General features: G+C 39.4%; 1 protein-coding gene across 4 annotated transcripts in view; it reads right to left on the bottom strand.

Moving 5' to 3' along the window:
* The window catches only part of LOC110969254 (ATPase family AAA domain-containing protein 2-like), an 80,828-nt gene that overhangs the window by 43,810 nt on the left and 18,311 nt on the right, over nt 1–18,707 (bottom strand). Inside the window, exon 1 of one of the 4 annotated variants that reach the window (XM_051955122.1) lies at nt 7,361–7,834. In XM_051955122.1, coding sequence (XP_051811082.1) covers nt 7,361–7,516 — 156 coding nt within the window. In that variant the 5' untranslated portion in view covers nt 7,517–7,834. Of the gene's footprint in view, nt 1–7,360; nt 7,835–17,750; nt 17,853–18,707 lie in introns of those variants that run through there. The other 3 variants (XM_051955124.1, XM_051955125.1, XM_051955121.1) reach the window with 3 other exon arrangements.

Here is an 18,707-nt window from a genome sequence, read left to right on the forward strand (position 1 = left end):
GATAATGGAATTCTGTACAGGCATGCTGGTCAGAGGAAACAACTGGTTCTCCCGGTAGAGCTGAAACCAATGGTGTTCAAGAACTTACACAACGACATGGGACATGTTGGTGCTGACAAAGTAGTCCAACTAGCAAGAGAGAGATTTTTCTGGCCTTTCATGCAGAGAGAAATAGAGGATTATGTAATCTGGAAGTGTGCCTGTGTGAAGCAGAAACGGCCTGGTGTCCCTCAAAAGGCACCTATGAGTTCCATAACATCCAGTGCTCCATTTGAGTTTGTTGCAGTTGATTATCTCCACCTTGAGATGAGCAAAGGGGGTTATGAATACATGTTCTGGTAGATCATTTCACCCGCTTCGCTCAAGCCTACCCTACCAGAAATAAGTCAGGAAAGACAGCAGCAGAGAAAATATTCCAGGATTTCATCCCTCGGTTTGGTTACCCTGAAAAGTTACATCACGACCAGGGGCGAGAATTTGAGAATGCGTTGTTTCAGAGACTTCAACAGTTGGCTGGCATATCTCATTCTCGCACTACCCCATATCACCCACAGGGGAATCCTGTTGAGAGACTGAACAGAACATTGCTCCAGATGCTTCGAACTCTGCAAGAAGACCAAAAGTCTAATTGGAAAAGTCATCTCCCTCACATTGTTCATGCATATAATTGCACAACACATGAGGCCACGGGATACTCACCATTCTTTCTTCTATATGGCAGAAATCCCCGCTTACCCATCGACTTGCTCTTTGATCTAAAACCGGAAAAAGACATTACGGACAGACAAATGTTTGCAGAAAAATGGGCTAGTAGGATGCGAGAGGCCTACAAAATTTCTGCTGAAAACAGTCAAAAATCTTCAGCAAAAGGAAAAAAACAATATGACAAAGGTATTAAAGGTGCCACGCTCCAACCTGGTGACAGAGTGCTCGTGCGGAACCTCTCTGAAAGAGGCGGCCCCGGCAAACTCCGCCCCTATTGGGAGGAAAGAGTCCACCGCGTGATTGAGAGAATCGGTGAGGGGCCTGTGTACAAAGTACAAGCTGAGAGCGGCAACAAAGCCATCCGAGTCCTCCACCGAAATCTCTTGCTTCCTGTTAATGCTTTGCCCTTGGAATGGACTGAAAAACCTGAAACTGAAAAAAAGAGACAAATGAAGGACAGAACAAAATTGGACATTAGTATATCAGAGCAGGATTCTGGTGAGTCAGAATCAGACGAAGGAGACTCATTTGGCCCTCGACCCATACCAGTCTATAAGATGACACCTGTTAGATCTCGTGCCACCCGCTCAGAGCCACAGTACTCACTGAATCCATCTGCTCCTGATTTCCAGCCAGTGAAAACTGTATCAGCATACAGAGAGCCAGTTGCAGAGAAAAACCAAGCTCACATACCGGCACAGGATCAAGCAGGAACAATTTCACAAAGTGTGGGTGATGGTGAAACATGTCAGGACCTAAATGATAGTGTCCAAACTGGGCATGGCAATGTAGAGGAAGAGACTGCACCAGAGCCATGGGATGAACAAAGTGTCAGGAGGTCCTCACGTGCACCACGACGCAGAGAAATGTTCACTTATAACCATTTGGGTCAACCTTCCTACCAACCTTTGATGCCAGGTGTCAACTCTGTGTTCCAGTGTGTGCCCTACCCTATGATGTATACTGAACAGACAAACACAGTCTTTCCACACACTAACTATATGCCAAGACCGGTGGTCTGGACGTATTCGACACCTCAGACTGATGTCTGGTGACTAAGACAAACAAGACTTCTGACATGATTTCTCTTTAGTTTAATCCATGTAGCTTGTTACTTGTTACTGTAGTTTTAGATGTCAGGAGACATCTTTTAAAGGAGGGGAGAGTGTGACGGCTGGGAAAAGAGCTTAAAATAGGTAAAGTTAATAAAACTTGGCACCCCCCAAATCTTTTAAAATATCACAGACTATGAGTAATGAGTACTTTGCAGTCTCTACTTTCAGTTGATTTTTCAATGTTTTATTTCTGACAGTAGGTGTCACTGTTGTGCCAGAAGCAGTGGGGAAGGCGCAGTTCAAGCCATCTCTGTTCGATACGTCAGAGTAAACATGGCGCTGATCTGACCGCATGCTAACGTGTCCTTTTTCTCACTGCTGCACAGGTAAATAAGCGTGAAAACCACGTTAAAGTGATAAGAATATCACTGGTATTTTTCCTGGTTAACCACTCGACCAGCATTGTGTCCGTAGCTGTTGGTAACCGAGTGAATGTGGTTTTGTTGTGTGTGTGTAAAGTATGTTTGCATATTCGTAGCTCGTAGCCTCGCGTTGCCGGGAGCGACTACAAGGCACTGTAATACTTACAATGCTGAGTAGATGGGAATGAGAACGTGTGAAGATGTGTGTAATATATTGTATGATATGAATTAAGTACTTGCACACTCTTGTGATGCTGTAGTTCTAAGACAGCTCGTTGTGTTTGCTCATGTCTGAAGTAGTAAGTTAGTGTTCTAAGTTTATCATGCATTAGACATTACATTTCAACTTTGCTAAAACTGACTTGGTTATGCATGTGTTGCATTTATTGAAGTTGTGTGTGTATGTATGTGAATACAGGCACCGTAAATAGCTGGTGTTTTGGTGATGTGATGTTGAATTGAATATGGAATGTTGAATTGATCAAATGTACATGATCTGGGTTTAGGAAGATGCAGACAACTTATTAAATTGTATTTGTTCATTCTATATTTATTAGTGCAACTATGTTCTGCATATTGTCTGTAATCTTCTGGATCTCTGTTCGATACGTCAGAGTAAACATGGCGCTGATCTGACCGCATGCTAACGTGTCCTTTTTCTCTCTGCTGCACAGCCATTCAAGACCGTGTAGCAACCTATGCTACTGGCCCAGGTACCCCTAGGCTTGAGGCCGGTAATACTAGCACCGATACTCAGCCAGTTATACCAGGACATCTTTAAACAACAGAAATTGACTGAAACTATGACCCAGGCCATAATTTCTGTACTGCTTAAAAAAGACAAAGATCCTTTATTATGCAGTTCGTATAAGCCTTTTGAACTGTGACTACAAAATCCTCACCAAAATACTAGCCACCCACATAGACAGTGTGATTCCAGTGGTCGTTAATCCAGACCAGACAGGCTTCATCCCGGATAGACAGTCATTTTATAATATGCGTAGATTACTCAATATCCTGTACACCCCGCACTCGGCATCTGAGGAGACCACAGAGGTGGTGGTCTCTTTGGATGTCGAAAAAGCGTTTGATCGCATTGAATGGCAATACTTGTTTACTGTCTTGGAAAGATTTGGCTTTGGATCATCATTTTTGACATGGATTAAAATAATATATGACGCACCTACTGCGGCTGTATGAACCAATAAGAATATTTCTGATTATTTCCCCCTTCACAGGTCTTGCAGGCAGGGCTGTGGCCTTTCCCCATATTTGTTTGAACTAGCAGTGGAACCAATTGCTAAAGTCCTTAGGGCAGAAGAGGGTATCACTGGTATATCCCGTGGCAGTAAGGTCCATAAGGTGGCGCTATACGCAGATGACCTGCTCTTGTATATATCCAACCCAACAGTATCGATCCCAAAATTAGTGTCATTGCTAGAAAAGTTCAGACGCCTCTCAGGCTACAAATTGAACTATTCAAAGAGCCTGCTTTTTCCAATTAACCACCCAGACGATGATTATTCCAAATTTCCATTCAAAACAAAACGCAGCATGTTCACATATTTAAGAATCAAAGTTACCTGTAGGATAGAGAATTTGGAGAAACACAACTTTAAGTCATTATTAGAACAAACAAAGATTTTGGTAATTGGTCAATTTTACCAATTTCGTTAGCTGGTCGCAATAATATAGTCAAAATGACAGTCTTACCTAGATTTCTTTATGTGTTCCAGATGATCCCCATATTTATCCCTATGAAAACATTTAAACAGCTAGATAGACTAATTTCTTCATTTATATGGAACAACTCCAACCCTAGGATGAAAACGATATACTTGGAGGTCCCTAAAAATGCTGGAGGATTGGGATTGCCTAATTTTCTTTGGTATTATTGGGCTGCTGACATTGCAAAATTAATTTATTGGATCCACGTATATGGGAATAAGCAGGGTCCAGACTGGGTTCATATGGAATTATCATCCAGCCCTCTACCAACACTCACAACATCGTTGCCACATAGGTGTAGTACACAACTCACAAACCCGTTTGTCAAAGCTTCACTCAGGATATGGTTACAGTTCAGGAGACATTTTGATTTAAAACAGTATAGCAGGTATTTCCCAGTAGCAGCTAACCATTTCTTTCCCCCATCTGGGTCCAACAGTGCATTTCAGTATTGGCATAGAAATGGTTTGTTATTCTTTGGTGATTTGTATCCCGATAACGTGTTTATTTCATTTGCGACACTCGTAAATGATCACAGTATACCGAGATCACATTATTTTACATATTTCCAGATACGCAGCTTTACCAGAAAAGAGTTCCCTTCATTTCCTTTCCCACCACCTAAGAATCATTTAGATGCAATTCTACAGCTGGATCCTTATGAGAAGAAGAGTGTATCTGTGATCTACAATATGATAGGAGACTTGAAACCAATATCATGGGATAAAACAAAAATGGCATGGGAGAGGGATTTGGGGGTTGAGCTTTCTGAAGATATGTGACAATGCAGTCTAAAACGTGTTCATGCTTCATCTTTGTGTATTCGCCATGGTTTAATTCAATTTAAAGTACTCCATCACCTGCACTATTCAAGGGGTCATTCCAGGTGAAATGACCAGATATTCTTTGGGGGTGTTGCTGCACCATTTTCAAATTAGTCCTAAATTTGCATGCCATTAGATAGTCACAAAAGTACTTTCTATGCAAAATTGTAGGCCTGTAGCTGAAATAGTTTCTGAGTTGTGGGGGTCTGAAATTTTCAGAATTTGGGCTATAAAAAGCCTCGCCAGTGTTTTTTGCATCTTTAAGTGGTTATTTCTCAGCCTCTAGACATACGAGAGAGCGGTGAGTTGGTAAACAAGGCCTCTGCATGTAGCTAGTGCCCCACAAACATCCCCAGGTGTTTCCCTACACTCTGCAGGCCATGGGGGCTTGCTAAAAATGCTACAAATTAAGAGATACTCACAAGTGGGGTTTGGGACCTTAAAAGTACTAGAAATACTGCACACCCCTGGGTTCCATTCTACAAAAACTTGTGTGATAACTTAGCAAACTGGAGCTTTCTAGGTACCTCAGTTTGGAAAATATGAGCTCCCAAAGTTGGACGAGATTTTTAATTGGCTATTTTTGGTTGCAAAAATCTCAGTGTGGGACAGGTACCAGAGACCCCAAATTTTTCGACAAGACAGTTCCATCTGTCTTCTATCACTGTGCAAAAAAACAGCAGGGTTATATTTGTAGTTCCTGAGATATTCTTACTCAAAATGGCATGGGTAATGTCAAAATCGTTTTTTGCTTTTCAGTACTTTAAATTGGGATACAAGAATTAGTAGTCATTCCAATGGTAGTATTATGTATGTTTTGTTCTTTTTGAAATGTTAGTTTTTAAAGGTGACTACCTTCAAAAGTGTAATGGTATAACTTAGGCATACCCAAGTTATAACTTAGGTATAGGTTATTTTGCTTGTAACATGACATTGTACAATTAAATTTAACATGTTTAATCCCACTGCACTGATACTGTAAAATTCAACATTATTGTTGTTATTTTTAAATTAATCAACCATAAACTACTACAGAGCTCCCTGAATTCAAGTTACTACTTGTAATTTGTATGTGTATGTTATAATTATATGTATGCATTGGGGCAAATGGGTGTCAACATGTCATTGCACTTTTTGAAGGTAGTCACCTTTAACAACTAACATTTCAAAAAGAACAAAACATACATAACACTACCACTGGAATGACTACTAATACTTGTATCCCAATTTAAAGTACTGAAAAGCAAAAAAGTGTAATGCCCTTTTTGTGTCACAAGGTATACTTTAGAGCCATACCTGTAGATATCATGACATGTTGACACCCATTTGCAATCTGCTAAAATGACTTTGTATCATATCCAAAGCATTAACCAGCACAATATATGATGAGAAGTCCCTGCCTGTCTATTTTTTTTTTTTTTTTTTTTTTGGGGGGGGGCACTTTTCCATTTTTTTAAATTTCTCTTTGTTATCTGTCTGTCAATGTAATGATGTAAAACCGCAAAATAAAGTTTAAAAAAAATGCAGGTTAGAACAAACTTCATTTAACTTATTTCGAAATAAAACAAATGTGTTACTGTTTACACAGAGTTTTAATGTTGTGTTTGCTGGATGTTTAATGTATAATGAACAACTGTCTATATTTCTGGATAGTTTAATCTGTAAGAGTGTCAGATTATATAAATTGATGGTGTTTTGAGTACAAAATCTTAATCCATCCAGTAAAAAAATTTAAAAGTGGAACTAAAGGTAGAATATTTACATGATTTGACATGAAGTAGAAGTGTAAAGGAGCATAGATCAGAAATATCCCAGCAAACACCTCAAAACTGTACTTAAGTAAACAACTTCAGCAAATTTGCTAAGCCACATTTGACCAGAGATGATGACATTTTAAAAGTATGATTTGATATTATTTATAAAATACCTTCAATCTTTATCTAAACTTGGAGCACATTAAGGTATAGAAGTCTTTTTACAAAAAAGCCAAGTAAGAAATCAAAGATTTAGAAATGCAAATAGGAAACATGTGTAACAATAACGCTAAAAATATGAAAATGTAAAGTTAGTGTAGTAACAAAAACATTAGAGCATTTAACTTTTAAAAAAAACATGAAATCAACTAAATCAAGATCAGCTAGGAGTAAAATATTTTTTTAAAAATAGACACGTATACGCTACAAAACAGACTGCTGAGTAAAAGACTTTTTTTAATCAATGAAATGTGAGATATTTCAATTTAATGTGCATATCTCATTATTGTGTGTGACAGTATTTATTATCTCAGAATCGTTGCAGTATTGTTTGCTTTCTGTTCTATAGCTTTATGATTGCATATTTATTTTATTTTCAGTAATATACAGTTCTGAGAAATATCTGGCAAAAGAACTTTCATCGGGATTAAAAAAAGTTTCTTAAAGTCAATAATTTATGACAAATTCCATTCTATCATTCACCAGCAGTGACAAAACTAAATCTGGCTTATTTTAGATACATTAGATTTGTGATTTTGACAAGTTACTCGGTTTTCAAAGCTTGAATCTTTGGTTCTGACAGATTGACTAGAGATGATGCACTGAGGCCCCCGTAGAGAGGCTAACTTTGATAAACACATAGATACACTCACTTTGGACGGTCCAGACTTCTTCGGCCGGGTTACCTTGCTCTTTTTTCGGTTCCCCGGTCGAACCCGGGTCTTTACCAGTTTGTACTTTCGTCGCAGCTGTCCGCTTCTCCGTTTGGCGTCCCCCCTTCCCTTGCCGTTGCCGCCAGCCGTCACCATGGTAACGACGCACGAACAACGCACGGAAACAATTTGAGTTAGCTTACCCGCAAGTCAAGGACAAAAGTGTAAAAAAAAAAAAAAAGGAGAACAAATATCAGAGAAAAAACACGTCCGGGTGTCGTGTCACTGAGATGTAACGCGGTGTGCTCCGTGTGCGGAGACACAGCGGGAAGAGAAATACGCCCAGACACAGGCTTGATAAGTAGACGAACCCCGGTCAAACCGCTGGCGATTCAAAATGACTTCTGCCCACAGACTGTATATATATATATATAGTCCTTCTGTTGGCCGCCTAGTGACGTCATGCCGCAACGTGCGTATGGCGTACACATAAACTACAAAAATAATAAATTTTAATTATTTTAATTTATTATTTTATTGAAATTATTACAATTAAAATATTATTTCATCTTTTTATTTCCATGTGTGTTGAGTTAAATTAACATTTGAACAAATCTCTTGCCATTTAATTTCAACTGTCTGTTGAAATTGTAGTTTTAATCTCATTTCGCTATTGGAAAGAACTTTGGATCAATTGCTGTTGTCTTAAGCCCTGTGTGTATAATAGCAATAAGAACTAGCTTTTGAAGAAATATACAGATCTTATTTTTTGAGTACACAAAAGTACAGTGAAAATTCACCAGAATGTCCCATTTCAGACGAATGTGTCGTTTACTATCAGACTGCATATTCTAATACATAAAAACATGCATTATTGTGACAGTCGCTAGTTATTTTTTAGCTTTATATACCGGTGCTTAATTAGCTCCAACAGATCTGTATGTTATCTTCAATGATTACATTTTGCATCTGAATCTGTAATTTAGGGCTGCACAGTGGTATAGTGGTTAGCACTTTCAGCTTGCAACAAGAGGATCCCAGGTTCAAATCCTGGGCTGAGATCTTTCTGTATGGAGTTTGCTTGTTCTCCCTGTGCATGTGTGGGTTGTCTCCAGGTACTCTGGCTTCCTCTCACAGTCCAAAAATATGCTGAGGTTAATTGTTTATTCTAAATTGCCCGTAAGTGTGAATGTGAGTGTGATTGTTTGTCTGTATATGTAGCAATGCGATAGACTGGCGACCTGTCCAGGGTGTCCCCTGCCTTCGCCAGAGTCAGCTGGGATAAGCTGCAGCACCTCCCGCGACCCTCGTAGGATAAAGCGGTGTATAGAGAATGGATGGATGGACTTATTACAGCTGAATTTAAGTCTAATAGATCAAGATGGAATAAAAGAAAAGCAATGCAACACCCACAAGAGAGAAGTCGTCTTTTTTTATTAAGGAAAACCCCTTCTCACTTTCTCCAATATGTGAATACTTAAGCTGATTCTAGCCGAATGAAAGTAGCCCACTCATAAAAACAGAAAAGCATTACAAACAGTTCAAATAATAACATCTTTCTTTTTAAGAAATAAGGCAGAAGAAAGTGTCTTTCCTATGTCACTCAACAGTAGGAATAATTTACATTTAAAGGCAGAAGCAGCAAATATTGAATAAATGTCAGCACTATCTCATCATATCCTCAAAGTCACCAGGAATTTTCACAATCCCCGAAAAGATTTCTGACAAAGACAGGCTTGTCAATGCAATCACACAAGCACATTCATCCTGAGGAGTTCACTTGATAATGTGATTGTTCTTCATGCTATTTTAACAGTAAATTTCATCACATCGATCAATTAATCTGAAGAACTGACAAAAAGCTCAAAAACACAGGAGTAAAAATATAAAATCCAGACAATATAACATTTGCACAAGGCAATCATATGTTTCGTGATGACTTTAAAAGGCTAAAGGTCTGTAGGTTGCTAACACATCAGAAAATGTGTATTTAGTATCAATTGTACTGACATTTCTACAATGGTAACTGACTTAAAAAGCTAAAAATAAATAAAACTACACAACAGAGTATTAAATGCATGAAAGCAGTAAAAGTTTTTCTACTTCTTTTGTAATCAGATTGAAATCATTTTACCTGCTATTTAAAAAAAATAAAAAATCACTTTCAGCCTATTAAAATGATACCCGTGTATTCAAAATGGTTGCAGGTACACTGTGCCACATTTGTAAAAACTTCTTTCCAGCTGTTTCACTGATCCACAATTTGTATGGATTAAGAAAAATTGCACTTAAACCTTAATTTCTTTGCTGCCAGTCCCTCTTCTTGTGTGCACTTTTATATTGTTTTGTACATTTTTTCTTCAGTTCATTAAGATTCCGTGAAGAATACAAAATTGTCCCATTCTTTTATACATTCACATTGCCTAATTCTCTTATTACAAAGCTCCTGCTGGGACATAATCAACCTGATGGTTTTTAGTCTAATTTGGTATCAAATTAGTTATAAACAACTTTACCACGAGTTTATTTCCATCTTTCTCCTGTATTCTCCTCTATTCTCTTGCACAGACCTGGTTTTAACGGTCTGGCTCACAGTTACGACTCATTTTCAGATTTAAGTTCTGAACTTCTGAATTCCCATTGAACCTCTTCCCTGTGAAGAAACTCACCTGTCCAATGACCGAAATCATTCAAAATACACTATAACTTTGAGGTTCAGCTTTAACAGGAATGGAAACGTGATTTCCTTTGCTTTTGTTTTTAAAAACCTTTTCAGCAGCTCAGTAGAACCTCATTTTCCAGCTGATCCATCTGTTTTGTAAGATGTTGGACTTTTTAAATTCCCCTTTTAGTTATTATCAATTACCCAGTGATTGAAATATTTCTTGAACTGGTAAATCTGGTTCCTGTGAGTCTTTTTGTTACTCTGAAGGACATGCTGGTACTTGCAGAATCTTCAGCCTGATTCTGTGTTATGCAGGAGGCTCGCAGCCTCAGGAGTCTGGCTTTCCCGGCCACTTGCTGCAGGGACAAATAGCAGTATTGTTTTTCAATGTAAAGTAATATTTTTAAAAACCACAAAGGCCTATCAGCTCTTGCATTGTCATATAGGCTATCATCTGAAGTAAACATGCATTTATCTTCTTCTGAAAACTCTGGCTGGTTCAGAGAGATTATGAAAGTGCTAAGTACGTCTTTCAAATTAGTGACCAAAAACACTTACAAGAGACACCAGAGTCGCTGCTGTTCAGAGATCCTTCAGACCCTGTAAATGAAAGAAAATGTATTGAGGTACACCATGTGCTTATAAAGCATACTATATACACTAGGGATTGATAGACGTGTATTTTTAAGAATGATGCTGATTGATTTGTTTTCAAAAACAACTGATAACCAATATTTGGAACAAATTATATTTATAAGGCACCTAGTAGCATTGAACCTGTCATTCATAACTAAGCTTCTGCGTTTACAGGGACTACTGGACACGTATGCTAGCATTAAGACTGATGCATCACAGGATGTTCGTACGCTCTGCTGTCATCAGTCTCTTGCAGCTGCTGCTCTTCTTTGTTTGGTCAATCTTTCAATATTCTGTCACTTTAATTCCCTACTCTGGTCCGTATCTTAAAGCATTACAGTATTAATTGTTGTCCTCCATACACTGTTTCAGGCTAGGGCGTGGATGCCAACTAACTTAGCCACGAGCTGTTAGCATAGCCTTAGCCACTGTAAAAGTAACCAAATTCTCAGTTTGCGGCAACGGCTTGTGTTTCTTGTTCAGTTTTTTTGCCGGTTGTGTTTCTGCTGAAGAGACATCAGTCGGTCTGAAAATAGTTCGGTCCCCATTACATACGGGCTATCTGTAACATTGACTTCTTTTATTCATGCATCCCTACACAACGCTAAACTATGAAATCCAGCTCAGTGCAACATATTTACAGAAACAAATCACTCACCCTTGCCATCCTTCAAGTCATCGCTGCTACCTACACATAGGCACACACAAAAAGGGAAATTTTTAAGTCCATCTGCTACATTTGGTTTCCTTTCATACATTTATATCTTTGGAGAGGAAAACATTTACCAGAGGAGGAAGAGCCTTGGCCTTCATCATCTCACACACACATGTTTGTTTTTCTATACCGGTGGGGACTTACCATTGTCTCCTATTCATATCTAACTCCTAACCCATACCCTAACCATCACCAAATCAATGCCTAACCCTAAACAAACGTTTTTGCACTTTTACATTTTTTTTATTAACAACAATATGGCCAAGAAAACGGTGTTGCCACCCGTGGGGACCTCATTTTAGGTCCCCACCTTTATAGCAAATACACACACACACACACACACACACACACACACTAGGGTGACCATATTCTGTTTCTCTGGAAAGAGGACACACTTCTAGCTCGCGTGCGAAAAATTTTCAGTCGTCTCCCCCCCCCCATTTTTAGGGGTTTTTCGGGGGTCAGGGGGCTTTCTGTGCTTCAAACTCAAACAGATATTCTGATTTCCCCAGAAAAGAACACTTTACCTGGATATACAGAAAAATAGCCCAAAAAACTCACAGTTGCTTTATAAATAATATATTTATTAAATTAAAGCAATTCTCCTAAACAATATAATCAGTCACATACAAATATGGCATGCTCTAGTCTTTAATAGTTATTGACTCAAGTTGTGTAGGAACACATGTATTCAGATGTTTAACAAAATAAGAAATAATCATCTCTCTTAAGTCTGACACTTACACCTTAGTTAGGAAAAGTGAGGTAGAGTACCATTCTTCAAAATAACCTCCCAATTATCAATTATGTAAAAACAGAAATAATGCCTCAAAATATTAAAGAAAAAGAAAAAAGAGAGGTAGCCTATTTTTCAATGTTCAGTTAGGCCATTCTTCAAAATAATGTGTCTAATGGCAAATGAAAAAAATATAGAAATAATGCCTCAAGTCAACAGTTCTTTTTTTCCTTCTTTTTCCTTTTCTTATTAGCTACAGAGACATAAGTCCCAGCTTTGCAGACTGTACATTCTGCCTCCCATTTGGCACGACCCGGACGAAAACAGGGGTACTTTTTCGCATTTCATCAGTGAAATGACATTTGCGTTTCGGCATTTTCTTTCGGTTCGAGTGCTCTCTCGCAGTGTGCCTACCTGCCTGTCAGCCTGCGAGGAAGCGAATCTCCCAACCCGGTCTCACGGGGATTCGTGAAACTGTCACGTAAGTTTTAGTTTCGGTTTCGTGCGCACCAACACGATTTCGTCATGTTTTTCGTGCCGCTCACCACGAAATGTTTTTCGCTGTGGTAATCACATCTGAAAGTGGTTTATACCGGCGGATTCATGACGATCTAAGCTGTCCATCGGCGTATACTGCTTGTGTGATCGCGTTTGCGGCCGCCGGCCGCCGGACATTCTTGAAATTCCTATGCAAATTGGTAAGTGTACCACCGGCTTATGGTTAGGTTATGGTTAGGGTTATGGTTAGGGTTATGTTTAGGGACGATGTCATGCAAAATATAGCGTTGGATTCGCCACGGTTTTACATTAAAAATATAATATACACATTCTTTTGAAATATGTTCTGAGTGGCACGAAAAGTCCGCCGTTTAAAATACATTGGTGCGCATTTTGTGGTGAGCGGCACGAAAAACATGACGAAATCGTGTTGGTGCACACGAAACCGAAACTAAAACTTACGTGACAGTTTCACGAATCCCCGTGAGATCGGGCTGAATCTCCAGTGCCGTGGCGCGCGCCGGTGCTTCAGAGACGCGGCGCTGGCGCTCCGCAGCGTGTGCAGTGGAAATTGTCTGATAGAAGAGAATGGGTTCTAAGCACTGCGCAGTATGATTCAAGAGCGCGGCGCGGTGCGGCGGTTTCGCGTTATGTGGAATTTAGGGGATCAAAAACCCAGACATTTGAAGGACTTTATAAACGCCGGCCAGACAGCCTCTCAAAAGAGGACATGTCCGGGCAAAAGAGGACGTATGGTCACCCTAACACAGAGCAAATATTAAGGTCTAACTATGATGCAAATAGGAAGCAATGACTGACTCAGCCGCGACCAACAATGAGGTGAACTGCAGACAGTGTTAAGACAGACCAGAGAGGAAAATAAAACATATTGGATTAAAAAAATAAATGCAGCATGGCTCAAAAACAATACAGAGAGGAGCAAATTGATTGCAAGTTGCTGGAAGATACATTCAACACAGTGAAACAACTTTCTAGTGTTGATGCAGCATAGTGTAAAAGACCCTGTAACAATGTAAAAATGTGAAAATGTAAGGAGTAAAACATCTACATAACTGACTAGCACATGCTGAAAACAACCCGAAGCAAAATTTTAAAGCTGATAGTCAAGTAAGAGTCGTTTAGTAATTGTGCGATTCATGATCCAAATAGCCACATTTGTTTCAATAATTAGTAGATTAGAGTACTGCAGCTCCACCACATACTACAACCTGTTCTTGCAGCAGTGTTTGTTTACATCTTTACAGAGGAAAGCACTTACGGTTGAGCGGTGCATGCAAGTCGTTAGTCGGATTGCCTACAGACACAGACAAAGAATTATTTAAGCTCATCTGCCACAATCTGTACGTTTCTGTATGTGCATTTATATGTTTGCAGAGGAAAATATTTACTATTGGCAGGAGATGCATCCAACACGGTAATCACAATGACTGCAGAGACAAAAAACATTAGGACCCAAATGTTGCAATCTGTTATCATACGTTTACCATTTTACACTCCTTTGGTATGTGACATTTTTTGACCCTGGTAGGTTCCCATATCAAACTTTTTTTAAAATGAATGAGGATACATTTTTAGAGGAATAAGATGAATAATCCACTACTTCTGAAAATTTTGAAAAAAAAAAAAGTTAAATATTTTCTGTTTCTAATTTTTGAATGTAATGAATTGATTATGGGCTGCAAAAATATGTTGAAGTTAACTGATAACTCTATAATGCCCATAGGTGTGAATGTGTGTGATTGCTTCTCTGTATATGTAGCCCTGTGACAGACTAGCGACCTGTCCAGGGTGTCCCGTCTTCGACCCAAGTCAGCTGGGTTAGGCTCCAGTCCCCCCGCGACCCTAATGAGGATTAGGGGTGTATAGCTAATAGATGGATTTGATTATTTAGTTTGCTGCACAATATTTCAAATATCTTTGGGTTTGTTCGGCTTTTCAGGCAAAACAACACGACTGAAAAAGTCACTTCCAACTCTATGGGGGGATTACAACAGCAACACTTACTTGGCATATCGCTGACAGGCAAAGGAGGTCTACCTCACAACACAAAGCTAAAATATGCTCTGAGAAACTAAACCATTTTAATCTGGCCTTTAGTCTGAGTGAGGTTAGAATTCAGTTATTCTTTTTGTCCAATTTCTCCCCCCAAAATCAGAGGGTAGAAATCAGTTTACACTGTGTAAAAGGACACAACTTGTTGGGCATAAAGAGAATGTATTCCCATTTTTGGTCACTCACAAACCAAGCAAAACGCTGCCATAAAGGAGAGCACTGGTTGGGTTGAGTTTAGCTGGTATCAGTCTATACAATATGCCTGGACTGAGTCGGAGCGTCAGACTGACACATTTTTAGTTCGAGTCTTTCAGTGGGATTTGATGGTAGCAAGACAAACACTGATTAACAGCAGTCAAATGCTTTTTAATCAGTCCTGCACAGCTCCCAGCCTTCGAACTTCATAGGAGCAGGAAAAGCAAATAAGTAGTTACCATTGCTGTCCCTGGCTCCACCTCTGGCACCTCCTGTTAATACAGTTAACACAGATGACATAATTGAATATGGATATAATCACAGCATGCTCTGAATCTGCGTTTGAATACAATCTGATGTCTGCCTGATCGAGGGCAAGCACAGTCAGAGACTTCTTAGAAATCTAAGCTTCAAATATACTTTTTCTGGTCTGCCTTGTGTGATATTTTCTGGACCTATTGGTTTAGTTTATAGGTTTTTTCCATTTCTAATTTTACTGTAGGTGTTTTACATGTTCTGCTTCATAAGACCTTTATTTGCACTGTTCAGGAAAGTCCTACATAAACACAGAAAATTTATCACATATCTAACCCTGTACATCATAACACCTGTGGACAGTTTTGAAAAGCATGTTTACTATATATTAATACCAAAATTACTCCATTAGTTACTAGATACAAAGAAAGAATCTCTATATATAGATTTTGGGGTTTTCAACTTTCCATTAGGCCTGGAACTAATTGTGTTCAGTCATGGAAATTTTACAAATGTAAGTTTAAAATCAAAATTCACGTTCCACAGGTGGTAGACACTATTGTGGTAGAACCTGAAACAGCAAGAAACTGATCTTATTCCATTTTTAGTTCAGACAATAAAAAACACCCTCTGTCAGATAACGATTGACAAGACTGCTGGTCCCTGTGACCTTTAAGCGCCTTGTGAAGCCCACAATAATAACAGACCTTTGCACCTGATAACCAAGGAGGATACAGACACGCACAATCTGGTTTGTAATCTGGGTGCAATTATACTACATAAAAGTTGCATTACAGTTTTGATACGACATTCTATATCAATGATTCGATCCATGTGGCTAAAACGTGGGTGTGAGATGTACATAACAGTACAGCACTGTACTGCCCTGTTAGTAAGGTACTATTTCATGTCTTTTACTTGATATAAAAAAAACTGTAAAAAATACATTTCACTTAACTGTCGTTAAATACAAGGATTCAATTCAATTCAATTCAATATACTTTATTGTCCCACTTGGGGAAATTTGTGTTGGACTTAAAGCTGTGCTACCAGTCTTGCACAAAAAACACATAAAAACAATATTGTGCATAAAAACACATAAAAGCAGTATTGCACATAAAACACAATATTAAAACAAAACAAAACAAAAAAAAAAAACAGTATTGCACATGTCCCAAGGTCACACGACACAAACATACACTATAGAAAATTAAAAATAAATGCACAATCTTCGGCCTAAGCAGCATTGTTTAGGAGTTTGATGGAGGTGGGAACAAATGAGTTCTTAAAACGGTTGAGTCTGCAGTTGGGGACTCTGTACCGTCTGCCTGAGGGAAGGAGCTTGTATTCTGAGTGAAGGATATGTGACGGTTCAGTCACTATCCTCTGAGCTTGCCTGAGAACCGTTCGCTCATAAATGGACTGCAAGGATTGGTAGTCATTTTTCCCCATCAGCTTCATGGCCGTGTGCACCAAACGAGCCAGTTTGCTTCTCATCTTTACAGTCAGGTTTCCATACCAGGCTGACATCCCATAGCGGATTAAACTCTCCAGTACTGCTTGATAAAATAAAAACATAATATTTTTGTTCACACCATACAGTCTTAGCCTGCGCAAGAAGTACAGTCTCTGCTGTAAACGGGAACACAGGCTTTCCACATGGACAATCCAACTAAAAGAGCTGTCTAAATGAACTCCAAGATACTTGTATGAGCTGACCTGCTCAATGGGTGAGTCATGTATAACAACAGGACTGTGGTCCCCTACTGATCTCGGGTCTAAGATCATCTCTTTAGTTTTCTGAATGTTAAGGGTGAGATGGTGGGCATCACACCACTGCACAAAGTGCTCTATTTCAGAGAAATAGGCTGAAAGGTTTGAATCTCTGTGCAGTAGGCTGAGGATGGCGGTGTCATCAGAAAATTTAAAAACAAGGTTCCCAGGGAGACTGTTTGTGCATTCATTTGTATAAAGTGTGAAAAGCACTGGGGAGCTGACACAACCCTGTGGGGCACCTGTACTGATTGATTTGCATTCTGAAAGGGTGTTATTGACTCTCACCTGCTGACTTCGACCTGTTAAAAACGAAAGATACCATTTAATTAAAAAAGGGTTAACACTCATCTGTCTCATTTTTAGGATGAGAAGATGGGGTTGGAGTGTGTTAAAAGCTGAACTAAAATCAATAAATAAAATTCTTGCATATGCTTTTGGGCATTCCAGGTGCTTGACAGTCAAGTGGGTGATGCTGTTGATGGCATCATCAGTGCCTCTCCCCTGCCTATAGGCAAACTGGTATGGATCAAGTGCCAAATGAACCTCTGCTTTAAGTATGGACAACATGTACTTCTCAAAGCATTTCATTACGATTGAAGTCAGGGCCACAGGTCTAAAATCATTGTTTTCAGCAGGACATTGTTTCTTAGCTACAGGAACTATTGTAGATTTTTTCCAAAGGGCAGGAACAGTGTGCGTATCCACAGACCGCTGGAAGATGGAGCACCAAACTGGAGTGAGCTCCTCTGCACATGCCTTTAAAAGCAGTGCAGAAATGCCATCAGGACCAGTGGATTTTTTAGTACACACGTTTAAAGATTATAGAGCATGGTCCACCTACCGATTTTGCCTGTTATCTTCGAGACGACCAGCACCAGTACACCAACAAGAACCAAGGCTGCTATCACTGCACCAATGATGATAGCCGTGTTAGAACCTCCAGCTTCATCAGGGGGAGGAGAAACACAGAAAACATTCACGTTAGTTTCATTCACGTGAGGTTCACCTCACCATAATTTCCATGTTGCTGTGCTGAAATGTAGATGCAAAGACAATTTAATGACATGAAACAACATGGAATTGACTTTGAGCAAGTGAGAGAAACAAACTCATGTTTCTCTTTGTTAAACCTGGAGTGTGGAACATTTGTCACCCACTTTTTGGCAAGGAGAGAAAAAGGTGTCTGGACCATAATTTTTCTTCTGAATTTTCTTTTCTATTTGGAGCCTCTGAGACTTTCCTTGGATGCTTCTAAGGTTTTCTTCATCCATAGCCTTAACTATCATCTTAGTTATTGGAGCCTACTCCATCTCTATTATTCTGGTTACCTCCATCTGCAGGTCTGGTAAACCGATCATCACTGCATCCGGTGCACCAACACCGCAATGTTGCCACAGACACCAGATTTTAAACTTTGGTATACTGTGAAATACAGTTCTTTCCTTCACATTTGTTCATACATAAATATAAACCCACACATAGATGGCACGGGGGAAAGCTTTCCAAACTGACTCAGAATTCAAACATGGTTTTCAAGAACTAATGAAAATTAAAGCTGCAAGCAGCGATGGACGGGTCCTCGCATCCACGCTGGCCGGCGAATCCACGCATGTCCACCAGGTGGCGCTGTGACTGAGAGTGTATGTCGGCCTCTGATTCGCATCTGGACCAGAGTCTGATCATACATGTAAAATTTCAGCCAGATTGGAGCATGTTCAGAGCAGTTATAGAGCATTTCCTGTCCATCCACCAGGTGGCGCTGCAACTCACAGTGTATTTCAAACAGTGGATGTGATGA

This window comes from Acanthochromis polyacanthus, chromosome 11 (genome assembly GCF_021347895.1).
Source record: "Acanthochromis polyacanthus isolate Apoly-LR-REF ecotype Palm Island chromosome 11, KAUST_Apoly_ChrSc, whole genome shotgun sequence".
In the NCBI taxonomy this organism is placed as follows: Eukaryota; Metazoa; Chordata; class Actinopteri; family Pomacentridae; genus Acanthochromis; species Acanthochromis polyacanthus.